The 25,955-nt window shown below is 41.2% G+C and overlaps 3 protein-coding genes, 1 long non-coding RNA gene and 1 other non-coding gene across 9 annotated transcripts in view; all 5 read left to right on the forward strand.

Moving 5' to 3' along the window:
- ARID4B (AT-rich interaction domain 4B) overlaps window positions 1-5,377 on the forward strand; it is an 86,628-nt gene extending 81,251 nt beyond the window's left edge. For all 4 annotated transcript variants that reach the window (XM_030268259.4, XM_072927100.1, XM_072927101.1 and 1 more), the window contains 3 exons: window positions 982-1,197; window positions 2,878-3,024; window positions 3,605-5,377. In XM_030268259.4, coding sequence (XP_030124119.4) covers window positions 982-1,197; window positions 2,878-3,024; window positions 3,605-3,735 — 494 coding nt within the window. In that variant the 3' untranslated portion in view covers window positions 3,736-5,377. The remainder of the gene's footprint in view (window positions 1-981; window positions 1,198-2,877; window positions 3,025-3,604) is intronic.
- A 2,126-nt stretch (window positions 5,378-7,503) lies between these two features.
- RBM34 (RNA binding motif protein 34) lies at window positions 7,504-14,053 on the forward strand. Its single transcript, XM_072927103.1, has 10 exons — window positions 7,504-7,744; window positions 7,937-8,079; window positions 9,085-9,298; window positions 9,886-9,945; window positions 10,505-10,548; window positions 11,032-11,115; window positions 11,331-11,394; window positions 11,522-11,564; window positions 12,758-12,876; window positions 13,672-14,053. Exons 1-10 carry the CDS (start codon window positions 7,565-7,567, stop codon window positions 13,981-13,983), a joined length of 1,263 nt encoding a protein of 420 aa, XP_072783204.1. The 5' UTR covers window positions 7,504-7,564; the 3' UTR covers window positions 13,984-14,053.
- Window positions 14,054-14,804: 751 nt separating this feature from the next.
- Window positions 14,805-22,983, forward strand: TOMM20 (translocase of outer mitochondrial membrane 20). 2 transcript variants are annotated; one of them, NM_001245590.1, is given in 7 exon segments: window positions 14,863-15,024; window positions 20,083-20,129; window positions 20,823-20,904; window positions 21,195-21,249; window positions 21,252-21,292; window positions 21,295-21,337; window positions 22,483-22,884. In NM_001245590.1, coding segments are annotated over 6 exon segments (369 nt in total). In that variant the 5' UTR covers window positions 14,863-14,900; the 3' UTR covers window positions 21,315-21,337; window positions 22,483-22,884.
- LOC140683739 (uncharacterized) lies at window positions 15,031-20,081 on the forward strand. The gene is made up of 2 exons (XR_012055119.1): window positions 15,031-16,452; window positions 19,805-20,081. It is a non-coding gene; the product is annotated as an uncharacterized lncRNA (long non-coding RNA).
- LOC115494755 (small nucleolar RNA SNORA14) lies at window positions 15,789-15,923 on the forward strand. The gene has a single exon (XR_003959817.2). It is a non-coding gene; the product is annotated as a small nucleolar RNA SNORA14 (small nucleolar RNA).
- Window positions 22,984-25,955: the final 2,972 nt, after the last annotated feature.

Below are 25,955 nucleotides of genomic sequence, written 5' to 3' on the forward strand. Positions count from 1 at the left end.
TCAGCTCTTGCCTTTGCATTAAACCAACACCAACAAGCAGCTGGCCAGGCTCTTTCACATTACATGTCTTGGGCATTCAGCCTGTCCTGTGTATATCACCAGATCATAAAAGCCAAAAGGTTCAGGGCTTATTTTGTCATCACTTGGGGCAGGTACATCTGAGGCATACATTTTTCTTAATAAATATAAATCCAATGTGTTTTTAAAAACAACTCTAGCAATTGAGGTTCTGCAGATTTCCTAGGCATTTTATTCCACTGCTTTTCTAGACTTGTGTTAAATTACAGTGGCTTGTGCCTGCTTTCCTGTCAGTTTTATTATAGTAATGCTAAAAAACTTCTGCCTTTCAATCATTACTCATAAATCTTGCCTTTTAGATAGGTTATTTTGTTACTCTCTTTTGAGTGGTTTAGTTGAAAATCTCTGTTAAGTTCAGCCTTCTGCTTTATAGTTAAAGTTCTTCTGGTTTGGGTCAGCAGAAGATCTTTTTCCAAAATTAAAAAAATTGTATCATCATGTCTGACAAATTTGTAGAGTATGTCACAAGATGTTCAGATTATTGATAGTGATTTTAGTAGAGGAAAATTAAAATAAAGGTGATATAAGGCTAAGAAAAGGCTGTATTTGCTCTGATTTCTGCTATACATGTCCTAAAAATACAGTCAAAGGTCTGTCTATAACTAAAATGGGATAGAAGTTTATATATTGAATACTGCATTAGAAATTGATGTCAGAAAGAGGTAAACAGGAGATCAGTCTTGTGAACCCTTAGAAAAAGTACAGCCCCATGAGCAGGCAGATGTGGTTCATTTTGTCCCCATTATATACCTGCTTTGTGCTTCAGTGATGCAAAGGGCATCAAGGCAAGCTGCTACACCAGGATGGAATCTTATGTTTTAAAGTAAAGGATTTGGGTCAAATAAATTCCCGTTGTATGAAAATCAGCACAGAGGTTGTAACAATGCTTTCTTGTTTCTTCAGCAAACAGCAGTGACAGTGATGAACTGTCTGCTGGTGAAAGTGTATCCAAGTCCCAGTCAGCAAAATCAGTTTCTACTGGTATGAAATCTCACCAAACCAAATCACTCACAAGAACACAGTCTCCAGGAAAATGTGGTAAAAATGGAGAGAAGGAGTCTGATCTCAAAGAACAGAATAATCGTTTGCCCAAAGTTTACAAGTGGAGTTTTCAAATGTGTAAGTATTTTCTTGAAAACACACCTTGTGTCATCTTGTGGCATAGTGTAAAAAGCTTTTTGAATGTTTTGTATTTTGGCTTTCTTGTTTCCATCCTGAATTTGCTGAATCCTCATTAAAAAAAGCAAAACGGGGTGGGGTTTGGTTTTTTCCCTTTTTTTTACAATTGCAGCACAGGGAACTGCCTGTGTCACACTCTTCCAGGACTGTTCTTCGATCTGGTTCCTGAGCTGCTTTACTGTTCCTGTTGTGCTTTGCATACCTATCACTCTGGCATGAACATCATCTGCTCTGTGTGCTTCTTCTGTTGATATTTCCTTGCTGTTTTATTCCTCATTCTCTAGTTCCTGTTCAGACACTTAGATGATTGATTCATAATTTTTCCCCATCCATTTGCATTAATGAACCAGCACATGTTTGCTGTTTCTAGGATTAAGAACTTACACTCTGTTTCAATTAAGCTACTGGTCCAGCTAGGGGTGAGCAGTGTGGAAAAGATCCTGCCTAACCCTATCTGCAAAACCCTATCTGCCTCCCTATCTGAAAAACAGATCAATGGTTTATTAATTCCCTCATATTAGTGCAACTTGCCAATTGAATCTGACTTTGCTGGGGGTTTTTTTGTTTGTTTGTTTGTTTTGTTTTTTGTTTGTTTTTTTATTTCCTCCCCAGTCCTGAATGTCAGCATTAGTCTACTTTTAAATGTATTTTTTTTCCCTGTAGTTCTTCATAATCAGGTTACATTCTGGTGCTCTTCAGGAGTGTGTAATGTAAAAGGTCTTTATTATCACTTACTGCTCTGTTGAGATTCATTCAACATTTTCCTGGTGCGACACATTTGAGGGGCTTTTGCTCCTTCCCTTCTTTTTTTCCTTGGCTACACTACATGCTAAAGTTGCTTGGCAGAAGTTGGTCTATGGAGTGCTGTTTGACATATTTCCTGATGTAGCCAAGTCAGACACTTAAGCTTTCCTCATTTTCCCACAGCCTAATACAGTTGTGATTTTGGTCCTCATTACTAGTTGATGTAGTGCATTTTGCACCTTACAGCAATTTAAATTATTCTTAGATGCTTTTGAATGGAGTGTCTCCAATGTGGCTTCCTTGGACTGAACCAAGAGTTTCTCCTGCCTGTGCTGCCCACTGCTGTGGGCCATGCCGTGGAGAACTCCCAGCTGGAAACAGCCAGGGGGGCAGCTCCTGTGCTGGCCGCATCCTATATGGTTTTTCCTTATGGCACATATGCCAGGGACTCCACCAGAACCACTCCACAGCTGTGCACATTCCTGTTGTAACCTGCTAGTTTTGTACCAAGGCAAGGCAGGCAAGGCTCATCTTTCTGGTGTCTGGGGCCAAACTGAGCTCCAGCAAGGACTGAAAGCAACAGGCTCAAAGCTAGTTTTGGCCCTGATGTTTTCATCAGTTGTCTTAATTTTTTTAATCCTATTCCTCCTGATGGGGAAGGGAATGCATCTTTTTTTCCTCTCCCAGTTCCTTAAAGAGTCGCCAAAAAGTGTATGGCAATATCTTGTAAAGCTGCTGCTGCTGTTGTTTCTTAGCTTTGCTGTGTGCTAGCTCAAAGCACGTCACTAAGGTTGGAGTACCTTTCATTTCGCTGACATCGAGAAGTGTTTGGAAATGCTTCTATACAATAATTAACAGAGATTGTTTAACTTGCAGCTGACTTGGAAAATCTGACTAGTGCCGAGCGCATAACAGTTCTCCAAGAAAAATTGCAAGAAATCAGGAAACATTACTTGTCCTTGAAATCAGAGGTGGCTTCCATTGACCGAAGAAGAAAGCGCTTAAAGAAAAAAGAGCGGGAAAGTAAGTGCTGGAAATGAAATTCTGCTTTTTTGGGGCTTAATTGCATGTTATAGTAAGGTAGTGGATAATTTGCTGGGAGATGTGTCATTAGGAGTGTCTTTTTGTTTGGGTTTTGGGAAGTGCTGTGTGCAGGTAATTTATGACCATCAGAAGGATCAGATACCCAGAGACTGCAGAGAGGCAAGAGTTACCAAGGTGTGCAATCTGTTTAACGCTCTTGAGGCATAACTACTTCATATGGGAAAAAATATGCAGAAAATAAACTTTTCTAAGCAGTGAACAAAGGGTATTAATAACTTCTACTTTTTCTTCAAGTTACAGATAAATTTTCTGTAGTGTTGCTTGTGGGCCTAGTTAGTGCTTTCCCCTTGGGATAAGGAGTTTATTCCATGACTTTAAGGGAGACCAGTTAAATTGAGTGTTTCCTGCACAAGCCAGGCAGTGGAGACTGGTTACTTTTCCATTGCAAGGCACTGGTTGCTGGAGTCAGTATGTACCAGTGCTTGCTGCTGAACAGGAAAACATGTTTATTGTTGGATTTATGAATCTCTATAACCTGTGTTTTCCTTTTCCTGTGCAGGTGCTGCTACTACATCATCTTCCTCCTCATCACCTTCCTCTAGTTCCATTACGGCTGCAGTTATGTTAACGTTAGCAGAACCATCTATGTCAAGTTCATCACAGAATGGAATGTCAGTTGAGTGCAGGTGACAGCAGGACTTGCCAAAGCACTTTGCACTTAATGGCTGCTGAGGGCCACTCTTTATTTTTCTTTTTTTTTTTTTTTTATACTGCACAGTGGCACAAAATTCAGACAAGCACTATTTTGTATTTAAAGTTGTTTCTTGACAAGCTAACTTTGCACTTAAGTGCACTTTTATGAAGAAAAAGTACAACAAACTGCTTTTCCTCAAGCAATAATTGTTTCCAACTTGTCTGGGAATTGTAAGTCTAGTGACTCGAAGGCCTTCCACTGTGGCAAATGGAGGCTGTTCACTGCCTGTAGAGACAGGACAATAAGTATATAGTTGTTGGGGTGATCTAAATCAATGTGGTAAGGCTTACTGTATTCCCTGGTATTTTGTTAAAGCTGGAACATTTGATATTTTTCCATTTATTTATGACAAATATTGAAAATATTTTCATTTGTACAAGCTAATTGTTTTTTAACTGCTAAGTCACCTTATAGTGGCTTTAATTGTATACATCAAGCACATCTATTCAAAACCTGCAGTTAGTAGGATGTCTGACATCAGTCCTGATAACCAAATATGAGGATTCCTTTTAAAAGAAAAAAAAAAAAGACTGACTAATGTTTACAGGTTTGAATTAGGCTTAAGTAGGTTACTCTGGGTTTTAAGAACCCGTTAATTGGAATGAAACTACTGTACTTTGCCATTTTTCTATAAAACAGTATTTTTTTTTAATTTTGATAAAATACATTATGAAAAAGAAAGAAAATGGCTAACAAACTGTATTAAATCTTAATGTATAAAGATTGTATTCAGCCAGTTTAAAGTGTATATTTATTCATAATGGATTATAACAGGTATATTTTTGTGTTTTCTTGTAAATGTTTCTTTTCCCCTTAAAGCAACAAATATTTCATTTGTAATGCTTATTTTATTATGAGCTTCTAGGAGAGGACTTCAAGAGGGAGTAAGGTGTAAGGTTATAATTTGTGGTTGCTGATACCAACACTGCCACAAAAGGGTAGTTGTTTTTAAAATAACTAGCTAGCCGAGTGGTAGATGTTTAATTTTTTAAATGCCTTGTACAAATTCCAAAACCAACTTCAAAATGTTTTCACTTGTATTGATTTTATGTTGAATGGATCCCAAGCTCTCTCCTGTTAATTCTATACCTTTGTAAGACATTTGTATATTGCGGAAGTGTTCATTCAAGCTATTTAATACCTGGCACTGTTAATACACAGTACTTTATTGTACAGATTGTTTTACTGTTTTAATTGTAGTTCTGTGTACTTCTTTTGCCTGGGGAAATAGGGGCTGGCATGTTTTTCTTTGTTTTCTGGCAATACAACATGTAAGAATTTGAAGCATTTTGTTTGTAGATGCTAGAGTGTCAGAATCCTTTTCATTTGACTTTTCTAAGAAAAGCATTTTCAGTCTTCGTAGTGTGCGCTTAAGGTTATAACTGATTTTATTGAAAATGGTTTCAAAGTATTCAGAATTGTACAGGACTGTAAAAATTTGTTGACAGACATTGAAGGAAAAGCTTATAGAAAAAAGCTATAAAATATATATTAGGTTCTGCAGAAAATGGAGAGTTATGTAATATATTGTACAAATGTAAGCAAAGGCCTCTGAAATAAAATGCCATAGTTTGTGAATCCCTGATTTTGTTTCTAACAGTTTAATTAAGCAATTGTAGTGTGTTCATGAAAATTACATCAAGCTGCAGAATTAGTTTAGGAAATTATCTTCGGTGTAATGGACATAGAAAGGTAAGATAGAGCATGTGCATTTGCCTGATTTTCTTCTTAGTGATTAATTCAAATCCATCCTCTTTTTCAGCAGAAGGCAAAAGCATGGCCCATCATTAAGGCCGAGCCAGTTGAAGCAAACTCCTGGCTGTAGTTCAGGTGACCAAAATACTGTTACACTGCAAGATGACAGATTACTGGCGAGACTGACAGTAACAACCCATGACAAATAAGCTTTGGAAACACTGACTGTGTTAAAAATTACGATGATCCAAAACTGACAGGGGTAATTTTAATATTTTCAGTGAAGCTACTGAGAGGATGTTTTGATCAGTTTAAGTTTAGTGGAATCAGGGTCATGGTAGTTCAGTTCTGCTTTTCAGTTTCACTAGGAATAAGGGGAGTGGATGTAACTGGGAACTACATCTGGGCAAGCAAGATTCAAATTCAGCTCTTCACTCACTACTAGTTCTTGATCAGCTCCCAGTTTTAGTGCCAGCGTATTTGCTTTGATGTGACAATTACTGACTCTGATCTGGTGAGGGGATTTGTTTGCCTTTTAAAAACAGGGATTATTGGTCATCTCCCTGCTCCCAAGTCAAGTTTTTTGCATAAATAGGATTTTTGATTTTCCATGATACAGAGATTATTTCATTTTCATTATATTCTGATGAATCTCCAGATTCATGGAACCACTTGTCTCCCAGTAAGTAACAAAGGAAGATACCTTTGTCAAACTGTTAGCCAGGCAGTTTTATCCCATGTTCCAGTGGGTCCAATCTGAGTTGCTTTTCAAGGTACGTCCTGTACGCACCTTTACATGTGGGCGCGTTCCCTGCCTGGCATGTGCGCTCTGCTTGCAGCTGAGGCAGTGTGCCACTAGCAGTGCTGTGCCCACACTCCTGAGGCCTGCTTGGACCATGATCCCAAAGGTAAAGCAAGGCTGTGTTCTCTACAGCACCCCTGGCTGTGTTCTCTACACCTTGGCTGAGGCACAGACTCAGGTTTGTGTGTCCCACAATTGATCGTGTTGGGAATAGCTGACATCAGCATATGCTGAGGGAACACATGCCTTATTTGAAGGCTCTGCAGTGCTCCACCTCCCCTTATTTGCAGTCTCCACTGATACCTGCCCATATTTATGACTGGGTAGTTACCATCACACTGTGGATTTTTCCTGTTGGCACAGGGATTGAACTCTCTCTTAGGCAGAGTTCCTGGAGGCTGTACGTCTCTTGCCAAGTTTCAGTGGCCACGAGTCTCTGAAAGGCATTGGATGATGGTTGAGGCTGTTCTGCCCCTCCTGTGTCACTACAGTGCTGCTCTTCTGTGTGAAGGCAGATTGGAAAAGCCACTACAAGTCATGTAGCAGCCAGCTGCCCCTTTTCAAGGATTTGTGTATTCTCTTGGGCTGACCTCATCCATTAGGGCACTACCTCTCCTGGCATCCAGCAGGCAAGGCAGGGGTGATACCTGGTGCATGCATCAACACCAAGACTTCTGCTCAAGAGCTGGGTTGCTTGTTTAGCCTTTGGTTGGATGCTGTTGGCAACAGGGCTGCTTACAGTGGCAGCTCAAAAAGTGCATCAAACGCATAACGAGACAGCCAGAGTGCTGTCAGGTTTGCTTCAGCTCCCCTTGGAACTGAGGCTGAGAAATCAGTGAGACAGTCTCTCCTCACTGAATCAATTAGCTTGGAAAAGACCTCTGAGATCATCAAGTCCAATATATGACCAAACACCTAGACATGGTACTAAGGACCATGCCCAGTTTTTCCTTAAACTCGGGCACGGTGACTCCACTTCCTCCCTGGCAATCCATTCCAATATCTAATCATCCTTTCTGTGAAAAAATTCCTCCTCACGTTCAACCTCAACCTCCCCTGGCACAGCGTCAGACTGTGTCCGTCTGTTCCTGATGGATGTTTCCAGCAGGGTGCCACTGCGCCCACGCGCGGCACAGTCCCGCCGTGGCCGGGAGCAGCTCCCAGCCCGCGGCTGCGGGGCGGTCCCGGGAACCCCTCCCGGGAACCCCTCCCGGCCCGCGCATCGGAAGTGACGCGGCTGAGCCCGTTCCGCCGCGCTCGGTGCAGCCATGGGGCCGCGGCGGCGAGCGGCGGCCGAGGGGCCGGAGGAGCAGTACGTGCTGGGGCAGGAGGAGCAGTACGTGCTGGGGCAGGTGTCGGGCAGCCTCGGGCCGCCCGCCGCCGCCGCCGCGCCCCTCGCCCGCCTCTTCCGCGCCGCCGCCCCGCCGGTGCTGGTGGCTGTGCCGGGGGTGAGTGAGCGAGCGCCGGGGCAGCGCTCCCGGCCGGCCGGCGCTGTGTGAGAGCGGCGGGGCGGCTGTCGGCCTCGGGCGGCTGTCGGCCTCGGGCAGTGGCGCTCTAAATAAGTTGTAGTGTGCGAAGTAACTTCGGGGCGTTCCTGGAATTTTGTCCTTCAAGTCTGATTCTCTTGCACTTTTTTTAAGGGAAAGAAGAAAAGGAAGCGTGCGGAAGAAGGGGAGAAAGTGTCAGAAGACCAGAGCTTATCCAACATACAAGAAACTCCAGTAAAAGCAAAGAAGGCCAGAAAAAAGGAGCGTTCAGAGGCAGAGAAAAAACTGACAGAGAGGTGAGGTGACACCATTTTATACTAAACTTAAAGCGTCTACATTGATTGTCATATGAGTTCAATGAAACAAGGCAGTTCTTGTCTACTACTCATCTTCAACTTGGTGCTTAAAATTACTTTGAAGATTGTGCAAATTTTCTGTAGTTTTCTCCTGAAGGAGGAACTAGTGCAGCTTCTTGAAACAGTAGGTCTGTGAAGTGCAAATGCCCTGCTAGAGAGCCATCAGCTCCAGCGGTTGAAGACACATGGATCTAGTTCTCTCTTGCTCGGGGAGCGGCTTTCTAGCCGTCCTTGGCTTTATCCAGCTGAGATGCTTTCAGCAGGAGCGAGGTGCCAGGCACAGAGCTGTCTGTGTCCCACTGGGCCTCTGCAGTGACACAGAACCTCTCTGTGACTGTTCTCTTAAATACTTGAAGCGAGGTGCTTCAGAGCAGGCTGGAGGCTGCTCACTCAACAGTGCACTTTGGATAATAAAGCAAACTTGATTGTAGCACAAGGCTAACCCCTCATCCTGTCCCTGGGCCCATGGAACCTGTTTCCTGTGTTTGTAGCCTTATGGAGGTTCCTTCAGATCTGCTCGTTGTTCGTGCTCTTACAGCAGATTTGGATAGAGACCTGTTAGTGCATAGCTGTATTCCAGAGGTTTGTTCTGAGTCTCCTGCAAACTCAGAATGATTAAATATATTCTAAGTTCCAGCATAACGCAAAGATGATTTTTTCCCTTCAATTTTAGAGGCTATAAAATTGTTTAGTTGTGAAGTATTTCTGTATTGTTACTGGTAGGTAGTGAATGCAGTGTCTTGAGGAAAGCAAATAGTTTTACATGTTATTGAATGGTAAGATACATTTTTTAAATACAGAATAAACAAAATAATATTTGAAATTTTAGAGTTTAACGTAATAATTTCAAATGTAAGTTAAAATATCTTGGAGGCTTCAGTTCTTTGCCCCCAAATCCCCTCTTTTTTCCCATCAATTGTAACCTGCTTGTTCGTTTCTGGTCAGAGAGAATGCTTTGGAGCAGGCAGATGAAGAGGAGGATCAAAAATTGCTTCAAAACAAAGTGAAACAAAAGCAAAAGGTTTCTCAAGCCAAAAGTGTTGTTAATTCAGCTACGGGTGCAACTGCGAAACAGCAAAAGAGAAGAAGGGTGTCTGATAAAGCAGCAGACAGAAGAACGGTGTTTGTTGGAAACTTGCCTGTCAGCTGCACTATTCAGGTACGTGGATGGGTTCTGCCTACTAAAGGAATGAAAGGAGTTGCAGCAGTCCTCAGTTTGAGAGATGTTTCCAGCTGGGAAGTCACGCACGCTTGTGATTGGAACTGCTTTTTGGAAAGTAGGAAATGGTGCTTGTTCTCAGAAACCATTAGAGACAATCTCTGGTTTCCTGGAGCTGGGATTCCTGCAACAGTGGCTGTAGTGACTCTTTCTTGAGCAGAATTGGTCAGTTCCTTGTCAATGAAAAAATTACTAAATAAATGAGAACTGCATTTACAAAGTTACTCTGCTTCTAATTTTGTATGCAAACAGTGCTTCAGATTGTTACATAAAAACATATTAAATTTATACTTTCTTCCATTGTAAGAGGCACAACCTCAGTTTTGGCACTCTGTAGAAGAAGAAGCTGCCACAAAAACCACAGAAATAGTTACAAATTACTTGCGATTTTTTTAGTAGCCCATTAAGGGACCTCTTATAAGTAAAAGGAAAACAGTGTAAGAATAGTATTACTTATAAATACTAAAAAATAATTCTCATTACCAGGTTGAAAAGTGTACTGAGTGTTTGCAATATCATCTCTTTAGGTGCTGACATCTCTTTTTAAGAAATATGGACGAATCCAATCCATTCGCTTCCGGTCTCTGGTATGTTATTTCCTTTAATGTTATATAACTAAATTATTTGTTGATGTTAAAGGACAGTAGTATTTGTAAGGCTTGTACCTTCATTAGTTCAGAAGTGGTTTGGGGTATTTTGGGTTTGCTATTAAAAGAAGTCTTGGAGATGTTACCCCAGGAGCACCACAGATGCATTTTTCCTGTAGCAGCAGCTGATCCAGGATCAGAGCTTTATGTTCTCTGAAAGTGGGATGCCTTTGCTATTGCTGGTTTGGCTGAGGCATTGCTCACCTGTTTTTAAATCATAGCAGCAAAGACACATTATTGTAAGTCAGGGTACTCACTAAAATAGTTGATGATAACCCTCTTGGAACTCAAGAAACATATCAGACAAATTCAAGGCAAGCTCCTTAATTCTATTGGTTTTTTAGACCATCTCTAGGTCCAGCTACTTCTGTCACTTGCTCACTGTACTGGCTATGTTGCTTTGGGTGGCCCCTGCTTGAATTTATCTTTGTCTTCCGGGAAAACTCTCTGTGATAAGTTAACACTAGGCCGCCTAACTCAAGCTCTTTTTGTCTTTAAGATTCCAGCAGAAGATACCGTGTCCAAAAAGGTAGCAGCAATCAAGTAGGTTCCCCTTTTGAATTTTGTGTATTTTTCAAGGCCTAAACAATGTTTAAGTGTTGGTCATTAGAAGTTTGTCTGTATTAGGTCTTTTTTATGTATTTTGTGTTTCTTTGTCTTTTGTCGTTACCTTTGTGTGTATTTAGTTTTCTCAACAAGTAATAAAGACTTATGTGCCATGTATAGTTGTAATTTGTTACCTGAGGTTGCATTTCTTATATTTTGGGAAGGAGGAAGATGCTCAAAGTCTTTAATTTCTTGGGATATGTTTATGAGCTGAGAAAGCTTGCTCGGGGTGCATATATGTGCTGAACAAGATGTACATTGGGACTCCCTTGCATGTACAGGGTAGCTTGACCTGCAAGGGAAATGAAGTTGTTCGTGTGGGCAGAACAAGCAGAGGCAGAATGTGTTCAGCAGGAAGTGTCTGTGCACTGCACGGCATCAGCGGGATTTAAGCAGTAACTGGTCCTTTTCCCATTCCAGGCATAAGGTGCACCCGAATGCAAAGTCTGTCAATGCTTATGTGGTCTTTAAGGAAGAATGTGATGCCCAGAACGCTCTGAAGGAGTAAGTCTCAGTTTTGTTCCACATACCCTGTTGAAGAGGTAGTTCATAGATTTATAGCTAAATGTAAACAACCTCCCCTCTTTTGCTTGAATCAGAATAAAATGTTGTTCAAACTTGAAAGTAACTTTGCTTTTGGAATTACTGCTATGGAGTGACATTGTCAATTAAGCAATGCTTATTTCACTTTTAAAACCTTTTGTTTTTGACCACAAAAGGAATGGAACAGAAATTGCCAGTGGATTTCACATCAGAGTTGACACTGCATCTAAAACCAGTTTGGTAAGGAAAGTGTGTGGCTTAGAAATCTCCCTTTCTGGTTTGGTTGTGGGGTTTTTATTGTTTTTGGTTGGTTGGTTTGGTTTTTCTGTAGCAAATAACTTACTGTCCTGTCTCTCGTTTCCTTTAGCATGACAATAAACGATCTGTATTCGTGGGAAATCTGTCATATGGTAAGTCTGAAATGGATTGTTCTGCTTCATTAATTTGCATTTATGGAATGATTGACATTAGGCTTTTTATTTCTTGGTATTAGGTGGATAAATACCTTTCACTGGAGATAATTTTTATTTGTTAATTGAAACACCTAAAGAGGTTGTAAGTTTCAGTCCAGTTCTGTACCTTGATTGTTTCCTTTATTGTAGGCAGCACTGCAAGTGCTTTTAGTTCTTGTTGTTGCTTCACGGTTTTCAAAGGAATATGACTAAGTTGCATAGGCCATGGCTCTAAACTGTTCAAGGGTTACCAATTCCTGTTGGTGAACCAATTCCAGGTGATGGACAGTGATGGCTTCTCCTTTTGGTGCTTTCTGTGAACTACAGGCTGAGTGACTCTGTCCAGGCAAGGCTAAAAGTGGGATTTGATGATCCTTGTGGGTCAGTTTCAACTCAGAATATTCTGTGATTGTGTGATTTGCTGTGCTCTGAAATTACTTCAGCAGCTCAGATCTTTCTCAGCACGTCTAGGTCCCACTGCTGTAGTTAAACCCTTACTGTTGAGTTCAGCCCCTCCCCTCTGCAGAGAGATGTTTATGTCCACAGCAGGGGATTCCCTGAAGCGTACCTGTACAAGAAAAGAAAATAACCTGTATTTTTGCAATGGCACATCACGTTTTTTCACCTAGGCATGAGATGGAGAAATGCTCATACATCCAGCCATTATCAGAATAATTGCATAGCAGCTGTGGTTGGAAACTGTAAATCCCTTCTTACCCATTCAGCTAAAATTCATGGGTCAGTCAATGAGCAATTGAAGAACTGCCAGCTCAAGCTCATTATCATCAGCATTAATTCTTAGAAAGAAATTCTGGCATAAGGAGGAGCAACAAAAATGTATAGTAGAATTCTTAATTTCTACTGTGTTCCTAGCATAAATGAAATAATTTGAAAAATGTATTTCAGTCTTTGCCTTAGTTCTTTGTGATTTATGTTGTACTCTTCAGAGCTGGAGAAGCAGTAACTGTAAGAGCAAATAGCCCTTCATAAAGTCTTCATTGTCAGCTTGCTGGGATTTTTCTGAATCACAGTTATTTGTCCATGTTGTTTGTGTCCCTGTATGGGTAAATGTGAAGTAACTGGATGTGGGCCAGGCTTTCAAAGCTGTGTGTCCCGCTGAAGAGGCATCTGTTGCGTTGTGTTGCCCACAGACATCCGCGATGACGCCGTGCGGGAGCACTTCCAGGTCTGCGGAGACATCGTGGGAGTGCGAGTGGTGAGAGACAGGAGGACGGGCTTGGGGAAAGGCTTCGGCTACGTCCTCTTTGAGGTACGTGTGAGCCTTTGAGGTGCGTGTGAGCCTTTGAGGTGCGTGTGAGCCTTTGAGGTGCATGTGAGCCTTTGAGGTGCGTGCTCTGGTGCACGGGGAGCTCTTCAAAACCTGCACTGGGGTCTGCCCTTAGACCGTTTTTATTTTCTTTTCAGTAATTTTTTGAGGCTTGTGTGTGTGCAGGTAGGAAGTTAAAAGGTGGCGTTGTTGTGTGTGGTGGAAGCTGCTTGCAAGACCGGTTCTGTGCAAGCAGATACAAACCAAAATATTTTAGGTGTTGTGCACACTGGGGTGAAAGAAGTGATTTTACCTTAAAGACTTAACAGAGGGACAGATGAGTTAGTTTGGTATAACTTCAATGTTCTCCCATTTCTTACATGTCAGAATGTGAGTAAAATTCTTTCCTGCATCTGGTTTGCATACTGGTTCTCCACTTCGATTCAGCACAACTTCCTTTCTCATGCCAGTCTCTCAGCCTCATTTTCCCTTAGTTCATTCCTGCAGCCCAGTGCCTTTTTTCCCAATTTTTTCTTGTCTCTCTCTGCCTCAGACCTTAGTGTCTCATTGTAAGCTGTTTCATAGCCTGTTTTCAAGTGTCTGTGCCTCAGTGTGTGGGCTGTGTGGGGGTGCTGGTGTTCCTGAGCAGAGATGTTGTGTCATTCCCTAAATAGAGCGGTTTGAGTGCTCTGCATTGTAAAATCCTGCCTCCCAGTTTTAAAGACAGGTAACTGTCTTTGTTTGAAAGCACTCAGCTAGAAGTAATGCTGCTTTTAAAGTGGTTGTCTGGTTTTGTAGAACACAGATGCTGTACATCTTGCTCTGAAACTCAACAACTCCGTTCTGATGGGAAGGAAGATACGAGTGCAGCATACAGAGGACAAGAGGAAAGAACAGAAAAGTCTGGGCCAGTCTCGCGCTCCCAAGGGCAGAGGTGATAAGAAGAAGAAAAAAGAAAAGAGCTGCTCTAACGATTCTTTTGTTGGTGAAAAAGCAAACCCATTAAAGAAGAGCATAAAACCAAAAAGACCAAAAACTACTCCTAAGAGTAAAGCTGGGAAAAACAAACAGTCCTTTAATAAAAAGCAATCCCGTAAAAATGCTGATTAGTGTTATGAAGATGGATATGTATGAGAGTGTTTTTTTTATGTGAGAGTGTCATAAATTTTGTTTGCTAATACGGCTGTTGTCCTTCTTGGTTTTTGTTTTGGGGCATTTGCCTTTTCCTAGAAGGCAGCAGGTGTTCCTGTGTTCCAGGAATCGTCTCCAGCTGAGGTTTTGCTGCAGAGGCTAACTGTGAATTCTCTTTCTTGGAGTTGTGTAGCTACAATGGCTATAGAAAAAAATTACTCACATTCAGACTGGATCTGTGATGAATAAGAATTGTTACCTTGATTTGGGTGGCTTTTTTGTTGTGAGGGAAGGGCAGTGGAGCTGGTGAAGCGTTTGGGAGAACAAGTCTTATGCGGAGCGGCTGGGGAAGCTGGCAACTTAGCCTGGAGCAAAGGAAGGTCAGGGGAGGCCTTAGTACTCTGTGCAGCCACATGAAAGGAGGCTGTAGTCAGGTGGGGGCCAGTCTTCTCCCAGGCAGCAAGGGACAGAATGACAGGACAGAGCCTCAAGCTGTTCCGGGCAGGTTTAGCTTGGACATGAGGAGAAATGTCTTCACAGAAAGGGCGATCAGACATCGGATGGGCTGCGCAGGGCAGGGCGGTGGTGGAGTTACCATCTCTGGAGGTGTTTAAGGGAAGCCTGAGTGGCCCCGAGTGCCCTGACCCGGCGGTGCTGGGTCAGGCAGGACGCGGCGATGATCCCGGGGCGGTTTCCCGGGATCCCGCTCCGCTCCCGCCCCTCACGGCTGCGGCCCCGCCCCTCGGCCCGCGCATGCGCCCGGCCCGCGCAGGCAGTGCGGGGGCGCCCTGCGCGGCGCGGGCCGATGACGTATCGGAAGCGAGGAGGGTCCTTCGGCGCCGCCCGCCCGCCCAAGGTGCCTGCGGAGCTCGCGCGGCGGGAGCGGCGGCGGCGCCATGATGGTGGGCAGGACCAGCGCCATCGCCGCGGGGCTCTGCGGGGCGCTCTTCATCGGCTACTGCATCTACTTCGACCGCAAGAGGCGGAGCGACCCCAATTTCAAGAACCGGCTGCGGGAGCGTGAGTGTCCCGGGGCGCCCCCTCCCCGTCCCGTCCCGGCGCTCCCGTTCCCCCCTGGCCGCCCCGCCGGCCGGGCGCGGGCAGCAGCGCGTGCTCCCGCCGCAGCGCCGCCCCCGGGTCCGGCCGGCACCTCGGCCCCGGCCCCGCCGGCTCTGCGGCCTCTCGCGTCCCCTCACCGAAACGGGGGCCGGGCACAGCCACAGAACCACAGAGCTGCAAGGTGCCTTCCAGTCCCGGCAGCCGCCCGCCCAGCGCCACCACCCACTGCATCCCCTACCGCGCTCACAGGCATCGCCCGGTCCCCTCAGCACCTCCCTGGGCAGCCTGTTCCCACGCCCGGCCACCCTAACGCTGCAAAAGATTCTTTCTGATGTCTCAGCTGAATCTCCCATGTCTCAGCTGAAGGCCTGGTCCTCTCGCTGCAGGCATGGTAGAAGAGAGTGATCTCCTCCCTCGCCACAGCCTCCGTTCAGGTGTTCTAGACAGGCCATCCCATCAGAGAGCATTTGCTGTAGCTGTTGGGTGGCCTGTGGTTTGCGTCTAGGCTTGGTTCAAATTCACCTCCCCCTGCCTTTTTTTCTTGTCGAATCTTGCTCTCCTACAGGCTCAGCAGTGCTGTTGTAGCCCCCACATTTACGTGGTGATGCTTTTTTTTTCCTTTTTTGCGTTTGGAACACGAGCAGGTAAAAGAGTGTGATCTCTTACAGCGAAGTTGTTGCTGTGGTGAGGCAGGGGTCGGTGGCAGCCCTCAGGTGTTCTATCAGCTGCATTCCAAACCCTCCTGGCAGCCCTGCCATTGGCTTCCAGGATAAGAATGAATGCCAGAGAAAACTGTTGATTAATCCAAGATGTAGAGCTCTTCTCCCATGGCTCTTCATTATTTCACGTCTTCAACATTTGTTTAAACGTTTTAATAATCAGTGAGGGTTTAAAATGCAAATGTAGGCATGAATAGTGAAGGAACACAAATGAATCATGAGCAGTAAGGTGATACTTTTTATACTGAGTTATTTCTGTCAGGGTACTATGTATATTATTCCTTTGGTAACTAATCTGAAGATTAGTTATCATCAAGGTAAATTTTCCTGGCAAGTAAACATGATGTGATCACCAGTTTCATGGATGGAAAAGTCAATAACTAGACTGGTTGAAAATGAGTATTTACCTGATAGCATTAAAATGTAGTTTAACAGCTTTGGTTCTGCCTTCATGGATTGAATTTGCATGTCCAGTGTTCTTGCTCAGCGGTGCATTAATTGTGCTGTCCAAAATTTCCTCTACAGCAGAATGTGTCTGTCAGATATTTCAGCTTCAGGCGCTCGTTCCTGTGTGTAGGATTTTGGGCACCGCTTGTGTGTGTTCCAAGTCCTCTTTTCCCTGCAGTGCAAGTCATTAATTGGGAAATTTTAGTGCAGTTAGCTAAGCCAGGTATGTGCTTGGTTTGCACAAGCAAACTCAGTTTTTGGCAACATAATCAGCCATGGGGTTTTTTATGATGCCAAATATGCAGTAGGAGAAGCACTGAATTATGTAAGGCTTTTGCAGAAGCACCAAAAATTATTATTGGATTCCATGTTTCCATAATCTGAGCCTCTATCCAGTCATGTTCTGAATAAAGCTTAGAACTGCTCTGATTAAGAATGGACATTAACTTTGAAGAGGAAAACAAATGCATTTTGGTTTGGTAGGAGGCTGCAGTTGTGATTTGGGGGACTTCACTGTAGGACTTACAGTCTCTCTATGTGATGCACTGGTCTGCATTTAGTTGTAAGGCTTTGGTTAATTTGTTTTGGTTGTTTTTGATAGTGTAACAGATTATTTAGTATGGATGCTTCAGCTTCAGTGGTGCCAGGGATCAGGGTATTACAGCATTTTTACTGTCGGGTAGGCAGGAAGGCTTGGGCTGTAAAATACTTGACCAGGAAAGGTTTAGTGCAGCAGCCAGCTGCAGTTCTTTATGTAAAGATGCTCCATGTGTTGTGCAATAGTGGGGATATGGGATGGAAAGCTTGGAGAAACCATCTTTGTAGCACATATTTTCCAGTACCCTTCTTAGGGTGATCCTTTTCAGCCTCTGTGATGCAGTGTCACCAGAATTTGGGAAGGACAAGAGACCTAACCTGTCAGTGGATTGCCTGTTGTATTTTTTCAAGCACGTGCTGACAAATGAAGAATCAGTTGGGTTTTGTGCCATCTCTGTGTGCTGTGTTTGGGCCAAAGTTTACATTGCAAAGGCCTCTCATAAAAATGAGGTGGCCAGATTTAGGTCTCTGGGAAAAAAATTCCTTGGAAGTTTCTGGAAGGCTTACAGAACTACTGGACTTTGATTTTCCACATGTTTTAATCTTACTTGGCAGGTTTTGTGGGTGGACTTCTTTGTTTGGGTTTGGTTTTTTTTTAGGTCTTCTTGTTGCTAGTTTGTGGGGCATGTCCATATTTAGTTTTGGGACCAAAATATGGCAAAGCTATAAACATCTGTAGCTGGTGAGCTTCCCAGGCTGTATTTTATTAATAAAATAGTTCAGGTATGTTTACTATTTGCCTTCTTGAATGAGTAAAACAGAAGTGCTATGCTTTAAAATACAGACACACATATCTTTGTTCAGAGACAGCCAGAATTTCTGACCATGCTGAATTTTGCCCAAGAGCGCCTTCTGCCTGGACAGCAGAGTGAGGGGAGGGCAGTAGGCAGACTTCACTGATAGGAGCTGAAAATGCAGGAGGCTTTTTGGGCTTTCTGCTCCTTTCTGGAACTGGTTAGGAAGCTGCTGGGGCTACTCAGGGGCCTTTGCAACCCGTGCCAGCAGCACAGGTCATCCATTGGTTCTCTTTTGGAACTTGTACCCTTGTACAAGAGCTGTGCCTGGGGGGCGGCACTGTGACAGCTGCAGGTTCGCTTTGTGCTTTGGATGCATGCACTGCATTTCTGTGCTAATAAAGACTCGTTCTACAAAATATTGCCTTTCCCTTTCCAAGATGGGATTATCTCTTTAGAATAGAGGGCAGTATTTAATTTTCCTGGAGGTCCCTGAGGGAAAAACCTGGGGGATTTCTTAGGTGTGGGGTGGGATTTTTTTATTTGTGTTTTTTTGAGTTTTTTTACCCCTGAAATCCATTGCTTTTTGCTTGTCATATTACAAATGTGCCTTTTAGTTGTTAATGCAAAGATACTTTGAAACTAGTATTCCTTCCCAACCGGTATGGGAAGAATTCATTAGTATCTTTTAGAGTCACTTGGGTTTTTTAATTGTTTCAGCTAGTGAACTTTTAAGGAGCCTATGTATTCCTTCATTATTTTCAGGTTAAAGTATATGATTTCAAATCAGTGTGATCAGTGGTCAAAAGCTTTCATTAGTTCCAATTACCAGCATGTCTTTTGTTTTGTTCTTTATTTCAGAATGCTTAACCTGGTGAATTATACCTTTTGTTATATTTAAATAAGAAGGTATCATAGTCATGCTAAGAAAACACAATTTTCTTCTCAAAATGATGTACAAAAGTTACTCTGTTACTCTCTGTATTTCTTTTTGGTAGGAGGTTGCATTTCCGCTGAATGCGCTGCGGCTGCAAGGTGGTTTTTTTGATAGTAAAACATTTCAAATATTAATTTTTTTTTAGAATTTAATCTTTACAATTTTATCTATTATCAAAACTACTTGTTTGCATAGTTGTGCAAGTTAAAGTTTTGTGCAAATTAATGTTTCTGAAAAGTTGGAGTGAGCTAATTGAAGCACTAACTTTCCAGACGAATTCTTTACTATTGAAACCCTCCAAAAATATAAAATTGTAACATACTACAGTTCTAGCCAACACATTTTTCCATCTATAGTGTAAATTAACATGCAGAGGTCAGTTAGTTGTAGAAGTCTAAGTTCTAAGTGTTATTAGGATGGTGTATTGAGGTAAAAGGGTGTTCCATCTAGTTAGAATGTTAACTCCCTTTCTATGAAGAGCACAATCTTGTCAGTAAATGCCATGTGTTAGATTATTGCTATACTAGGGAATAGTATTCCTGACTGTCTTCACCATATGGACAATTGAAAATTTTTAATTACTGGGTAAAACTGCTAGTCATATCTGGAAGTATTTCCAACTTGTAAAATTGTTTCGAAAGAAAAATCAGTGCTGTGTGACAGTTGTTTGTCAGTACAGGATTTTCTGAACAGACGCTGAGGTCAAAGAGTGGAAGGACAGTGTAACCATAGGCTGTGTTCAGAGGTTTTATTGGTGTAACTATTTCAGTTGATGAACTGAAGATTTACATAAATGATTATTCCAAGGAAATTGCCAGTATAATTAGTATAATTATTTTTTCTTGTATGAAGAACTGCTACTATAAGGATATCTTTATACCTGCCTAGCTGCATTAAAAGCAACTTTAATTTTAATTACATTAGTTTTGCTGAAGTGGTACAGCTTCATGTAGCAGACCAACTTTTTGCCTTTAGGTAGGCAGTTAAGTCTGTAAATGTTTGTTCCATATGTAAATGTTTGCTTTTCTCAGGTTTCAGAAATGTATGCTTTAGTATCCCTCTTGCTGAAGGATGGTGAGACACTGCCACTAATTAACTAGTTCTCAAGTCTGTGCTATAAAGTAGCTGAGAAAGTGCACTGTGTGTATCTGCTGTAGCCTGGTAAAGTTCCCCTTCCTTGGTGGTGCACCATGCAGTTCAAAACTAGATAGCTTGACTTACAGACAATTCTTATGTGGCTTATTGTTAGCAGTCATGTGGATAATTCCTGTATTAATCTAGTTCTCTTTGCTGCTGTGTGCCTGCAGTGCATGAGATGTGCTGTGCTGCCCTGCTGGTGGTTGCTGTAGCCCTCAGGAGAAGAATTGCCATTTTGAGTTGGTGCTACTGCCAGCCCTCATTAGACCTCTAAAAGATGCTCTGTTGCACAGAGTGGGTTGTAATCTTGTGCTTATTCTTCAGTATTTGGAATACATTACCAGTTTCTTCTTTTGAAAAGGACTTTGATTTGTTCATGGTTTCAGACTATAATCTGAAGAGCTTTTTAATTGCAAATTGAAAATAAAATATGTTTTTATTCTTACAGGAAGGAAGAAACAGAAGCTTGCCAAAGAGAGAGCAGGACTTTCCAAGGTAATACTGTGATCAATAATGCAGTGCTATTTTGAAGGATGTTTCACTTGTATTATTTGTCACATTTACTTAAGGATTTGTTTTGATTCCAGGATTGCAAATATGCATTCTTTAGGTTTTTTTAATGCTCAGAAATAATTGTGTGGTTGTTCCTCTTTTGTGTCAGAGGAGTTATATTAGAAAGTATAACATTCACTGTGTGATTTGATGGTGTTTTCCCTCTTTGTAGTATGAACAAGGACTTTTCAGACTTAAAATTATTGATGGGATACACTTATAACTGAACTTGATAGGTTGTTCAATAAGTATTTGATTTCCTTTTCATTATTACCAATGGATCCCAAAAGAAAACATAAGATTTCTCTTAAAACAATTGCAAGAAATACAGTTGATATAAACTTAATACAACTTAGAATTTATATTTGCTCCTTAATTATGTACTTAATAAACTGAGTAGAGGTATTTCAGGCTCTGTCTCTACACATTTGTGATGCGGTGTTATAAGACCTGAGTCTGATTTTCAAAAACATTCTGAGTACTCACTTTAACTTAGTGGTGACACTTGGTTTTTTTGCCAGTGTCAATGTCAATAGGGTTGTCTGCATGTTTAATTTCAGTTGAGAATATTTTCTGCTAACTTTTTAGTAACTGGTGTTTAAGGGCTGATTTAACATTTATGGTGTGTATTTATAGTTGCCTGATCTGAAGGATGCTGAAGCAGTTCAGAAGTTTTTCCTTGAGGAGATTCAGCTTGGAGAGGAATTACTAGCTCAAGGTAATAATGGTTTGTTTTTTTTTCCAAAGGGTAAGTTGTAAAATAATTTTTCTCTACCTTTGTTAGAAGATTATTTTTATACAACAAAAAATTCTGGGGAATCAAATTCATCTAAGAAAATCAGCATATTTGGTTCTAACCTTGTGTCCTCAGAAAGTCCATCAAGGAAGGAGAAGAGCGTAATGTGGATTGATTCACTGTAATTTAATCCACTCTTGGTGGATGTTCTGTGTAAATGTGTTACAGTGTAGAAGATGGTTGATTTCAAAACATTATAATTTGTCATACAGGTGAATATGAAAAAGGTGTTGATCACTTGACCAATGCCATTGCTGTATGTGGGCAGCCGCAGCAGCTACTACAAGTTCTACAGCAGACTCTTCCACCACCAGTGTTTCAAATGCTTCTAACTAAGCTCCCTACAATAAGCCAGGTATGTGAAGCATTCCCTGTTGGTCTGGTTTGGAAAAAAAATTGAAATACTTACTTTATCCACTGCACCAGTTTTGAGTATTAGGCTTTGTGGTTTTTTAATATGTTCAGTTAGATTTAAAGAAGCTTTATTTTTCACCCAGGATGTTTTAAAGTGAATATGAAAATCATCATGTAACATTAATAGCAACCAGGATAAAATAGAAATACAAAACTTCTTGTGTGTATAGGGTATGCTAAGCGCTTGGAGTAGAGGCATCTGACCACAGCTCTGGTACTAACTAAACGCTGTAGATCCAGTGTTTCCCAAATACAAGTTGAGGAGGATTGGAAAAACAGTAACTTTATTGCTCTGGGTCTTACAGGTTTTTTTTTTTTTTTTTTTTTTTTTTAATTTACATTTCTACAAGTGTGTGTAAATGCTGTGGAAGTTCCATCAGAATGAATCTGTTGCTTTTGCTACCCTGTTGCTTCTGGGGACAGCTTTAGGCACAAGATGTTAACTAGCACCAGAACCCGTGACAATTTTGGAAGCTTGGGATTTTCCCTGATGATAAAAGTGTTAGTAGCTCTGTGTATAAAATGCCCTCTTGTTTCAGTCTGAGTACAGAGTGAGTAATGTTGTTAATGTGCTTGCAGGTGAGTCTATTGTAAAATAAATTATATGTGTTATGTTCTTGGAAGTACAAGGGGGCTCCCTAACAGTGTTACCTGACATAAAACAGAGACTCAGTGCTGGGTTTCAGTTGGCCCTTCTTACAGCTCAGGCCTGGCTACATTTCAGGTCAATGTCCATATACTCAATGGTAACACTGGAAAGTGTCAGACATGCAAGATATAAGAATTGGAGAAATGATTGAACAAAAATGCTTCCTAAGAGAACAGTGCCAGAAACCACACAGAGGTCATCACTTTAGGTTGATAGAATATTGTTTATTTGACTGGCTTTTTTAGGTATTGCACTGTTTGTAATATCTGTGGAACTGACTTCAAAAACTTAAGTCAAATAGATAATAATTTTTAACTTCAATCAGTTTGTTCAGTAATTACACTGGTTAGTGTTCAGTGTAAAATTACATTGCTTGATAATCAGTTGCCTGCTGTCAATTTTATGTAATTGTGAATGGGTTTTTCTCCTTCTTACAGAGAATTGTAAATGCACAGTGCTTGGCTGAAGATGATGTTGAATGAGGTCCCACCACAACGGGGGGAAAAAGTTTTCTTACCCCGGAAGATGAGCATCAATAGGGGGATAAAGGGGCAAACATAGTAGTTAATGGACTGTGTACCACATCGGGTTCTACCAGAGTTAAAATTAACTTTGTGTAGGTGGGTTTCGCAGGATTTTATTTATTATCCCAGTGAAAAGTGTATTTTGATAAGAATTCATTTTATAAATACACTGTGTTGAGTTATCAAAGTATCACTAACTTCATTATTAAAATACGCAGTTGTAATGTTGTACATATACAGACATAAAACTACGACCTATTAAAAACCCAATGCTCATTTTTGAAAAAATGAAGTTATGGCAATAAAGATTTATCTGCACTTGTGTGTCCCTATAGTACTACTTTAAAATCCAGAATATTTTGGTGTCAGAGCAAATGATCTAAAAATGACAACATTAAAATTTTTTTAATGTTATGGCTGGTCTTCCAATAATTTTAATTAAGTTTAAAACTTTGTGTAATTTCCTGAGAAAACAAATATGTAATCATTTAAACAGTAACAGATCACCTTAGAAGAAGATGCAAATCACAATGGTAAGAGATGACTTGGAAAGAATGACAAATCTATTTGTCAGGAACAAAAACATGTATAGTGATCAGTTCAAAATTACTGTCAAACTTGAAAACTCTGTTAATACAGGTGTCTGAAACAAAGCTGTTTGGAATAGAACCTGGGCACATTTTAAGAGCACAAAAGTTGGTGTTTTTTGGAAGGCTTGAAACTTTGCAAGATAGTTGACATTTCAGTCTGTAGTCTTCAAGACCATAGCAAATGGTTGTTAACAGTCTTTTAAAGGCATTTGCCTTAAGAAAAAAAATTGCACTGATAAGGTAAGACAATTATATCTCTAGGCTAAATAGTAAAAGCTAATGCAATTACATGTTGTACAATTTCAATATGGTATGGTGAATTTTCCTTTGCCAATGAAGACAAATAATACACAGCAGGCTCAAGTGAAGTAGGAGAAATGTACTTAGGAAAGCAAGTTTTTAATGGGTAGGATCTTCTAAATGTCAAAACAGACTGGTTTCTGCTATTCTCTGGATTTGTGCTATCAGCACTCAGGTGGCAGAAGAAACAATTAAAACCGTAGCTTTATCTTTTTGGCACGGTGATTGATTTTTAACTTGAGGAGAATGCTTTGAGGTGTTTTTCCTACCAGCTGACAGTACTAATGATACTGCTAGATTAATAGTAAGGTATTAGGTGGCATAATCTTGTAGAAGTGAGATATGTTGAGAACACTCTAGCCAACTCTCATTTCAACCTGGTGCAAGTTTCTTCAAAGGCAGATTCTCCTCAGTGGTTCAGGAATGGCCTCACATGGGATTTTTGAGAGGTTAAGTGAGTAGTTGATGGTGACCTAGCAGACAATACCTGGGTTTGGGAATAGAAATGGCTCTTACTGAGTCATTCCACTGAGATTGTTTGCTATGGAATAGGTAGTTTCCCCTTAAACCCTTCAAAATATTATTTCCAAAGATTTGAGGTGCTGTTGAAACTTTCTGTAATGTGATAAATACTGAAGTTAGTGGCTGGTATCAACAAACATCTTAAACAACTGGATGTAGTTTTAATTTCTGTGCTTGAATTGTTCAAGTAGCAAAAAGTAAAACGTCACAGACATATTCTTCGGGGGACAATGGCCAGTGTGCTCTTTTCCTTTTAATTTATTTTACAGGGACAAAGTTATTTTGCACTTAATAAAAATTATTTTAATGAGGCTTTTTGAAGGAGTTTTTCTTTTCCCTTCTAACCCTTAAAAGTAAAAAGTAGGAATTCGTAAGTTATGCTGACAGAACTGTTAGCATATTTACCTTCTGTTTTGCTGGTCATTTCAGCCTATCTTTTTAGTTCAGCTTTTAACATTGTTTTGAGGTAAATAAAACTTCCATCCTGCTCTGAAAAAGAAAGCCAAACCGCACATGACAAAAGTAGCAGCCTTCTATCAAACCTGAGCATTTTTCTTCACTCTGTGGTATAATGATGACAATTCAAATTCACATTTTAGCTTACAGCAAAGCTCTTCTGATCTGTGTTTCAGGGAACCTGGGTGTCAATTCTGATTTTGATGGAAGGCTTGGTGATACTCTCATTATATCTATAAATGGTATTTGCTGTAATAATTGACATAGACACTAGTATTGCTTAACATTTTTCATTTTCTTAAGCCTGCAAAGTTAGATGCAAACAAAATTTAGGACAGCATATGTTTAAATGTAGCCTTAAATGCAAATTTATTGTTATATCTGATAGCTCAGAAGTACCTGGTTAGTATGCTAGAGCAAGCTCTGATACCTGTTTTGAGTGCCTTGGACTAATAGAGTGGAATGCTGAATCCTTTTAACAAGACTGGAATTTTTTCTTCTCCCAAATGTCCCAGTGAAGCTAATACTCTACACGTGTGAAGACTTGGAAGATATTGTCTAGAATGCAAACTTGCTGTTGCTCCAAGAGCAGCAAAGCTGACAGAGGTACAGCCAAGCACCCACAGTCCACAGATGTTTCAGACTCAAGCAGAGACACTTGTCTTCAGACACCAGCAAAGTGCAGGTCATCGGAAACGTCGTGGTAATGATGGATGTTTCTGCATCAGCAGTAGCAATGCCATTGCATTAGCTGTGCATAGTGCTGTACATTTCGTTTCACTTGTGCAAATGAAAAAAGTGTAGAAGTAATCCACAATTACAGTTGTGGATTTGCTGCTATGGAGCTCACAGCTGCTGAAGAAAAAATTGGTAATCTTACTTTACTACAGGTTAAACTACTACTCCTTTTCCTAGAAAGCACCATCTTCCCTTCTGTGCTTCTCCAAGGAAAAGGCACTTGTTTTCAGCACTAGAAGGATTTCTTATAAAGAAACTGAGAGGTCTGTTAGTTTTATGTTGGGAAGTCTTCTGTCCTTGGTTAAGAGTACCTTAGGCAGATTTTATAGGAAAAAAACCCACCCACCTAGTTTCATTGTCATGCAGGACTACCTTTGATGTCTCACATTTAAGTTTTCTAGATAATGGAACCAAATCCAAAACCAGAGTGGTCAGGCACACACTGAATCATCTGGCACTAATTTCCTTTCCCTGGGGGCTGACACAATATTATTGTTGCCCTTAACATGAAAAATGGAGAAGTCTCAGCCCTGCTGTGTAGGAGGCCAGCCAGCCATCATCAAAGTAAAGCTCCAGCTATTTATGCACTCAGAAGAATCTTTCTAAAGTTTCATTTGTACATCTGTTGATGGTGTGTTTAAAGTCCCTTAGGCTGAACAGTGGCCCTACATGACTGTTGTGTTACAGTTAACATGAGTTAAACATCAAGGGAATCTTTGAAGTGGTCACTAAGTGCTTTTAGTGATTGTTTCAAAGGCATGTTGTGCTGCACACCCATGC

Source organism: Taeniopygia guttata, chromosome 3 (assembly GCF_048771995.1).
Source record: "Taeniopygia guttata chromosome 3, bTaeGut7.mat, whole genome shotgun sequence".
NCBI classification, from domain to species: Eukaryota; Metazoa; Chordata; class Aves; order Passeriformes; family Estrildidae; genus Taeniopygia; species Taeniopygia guttata.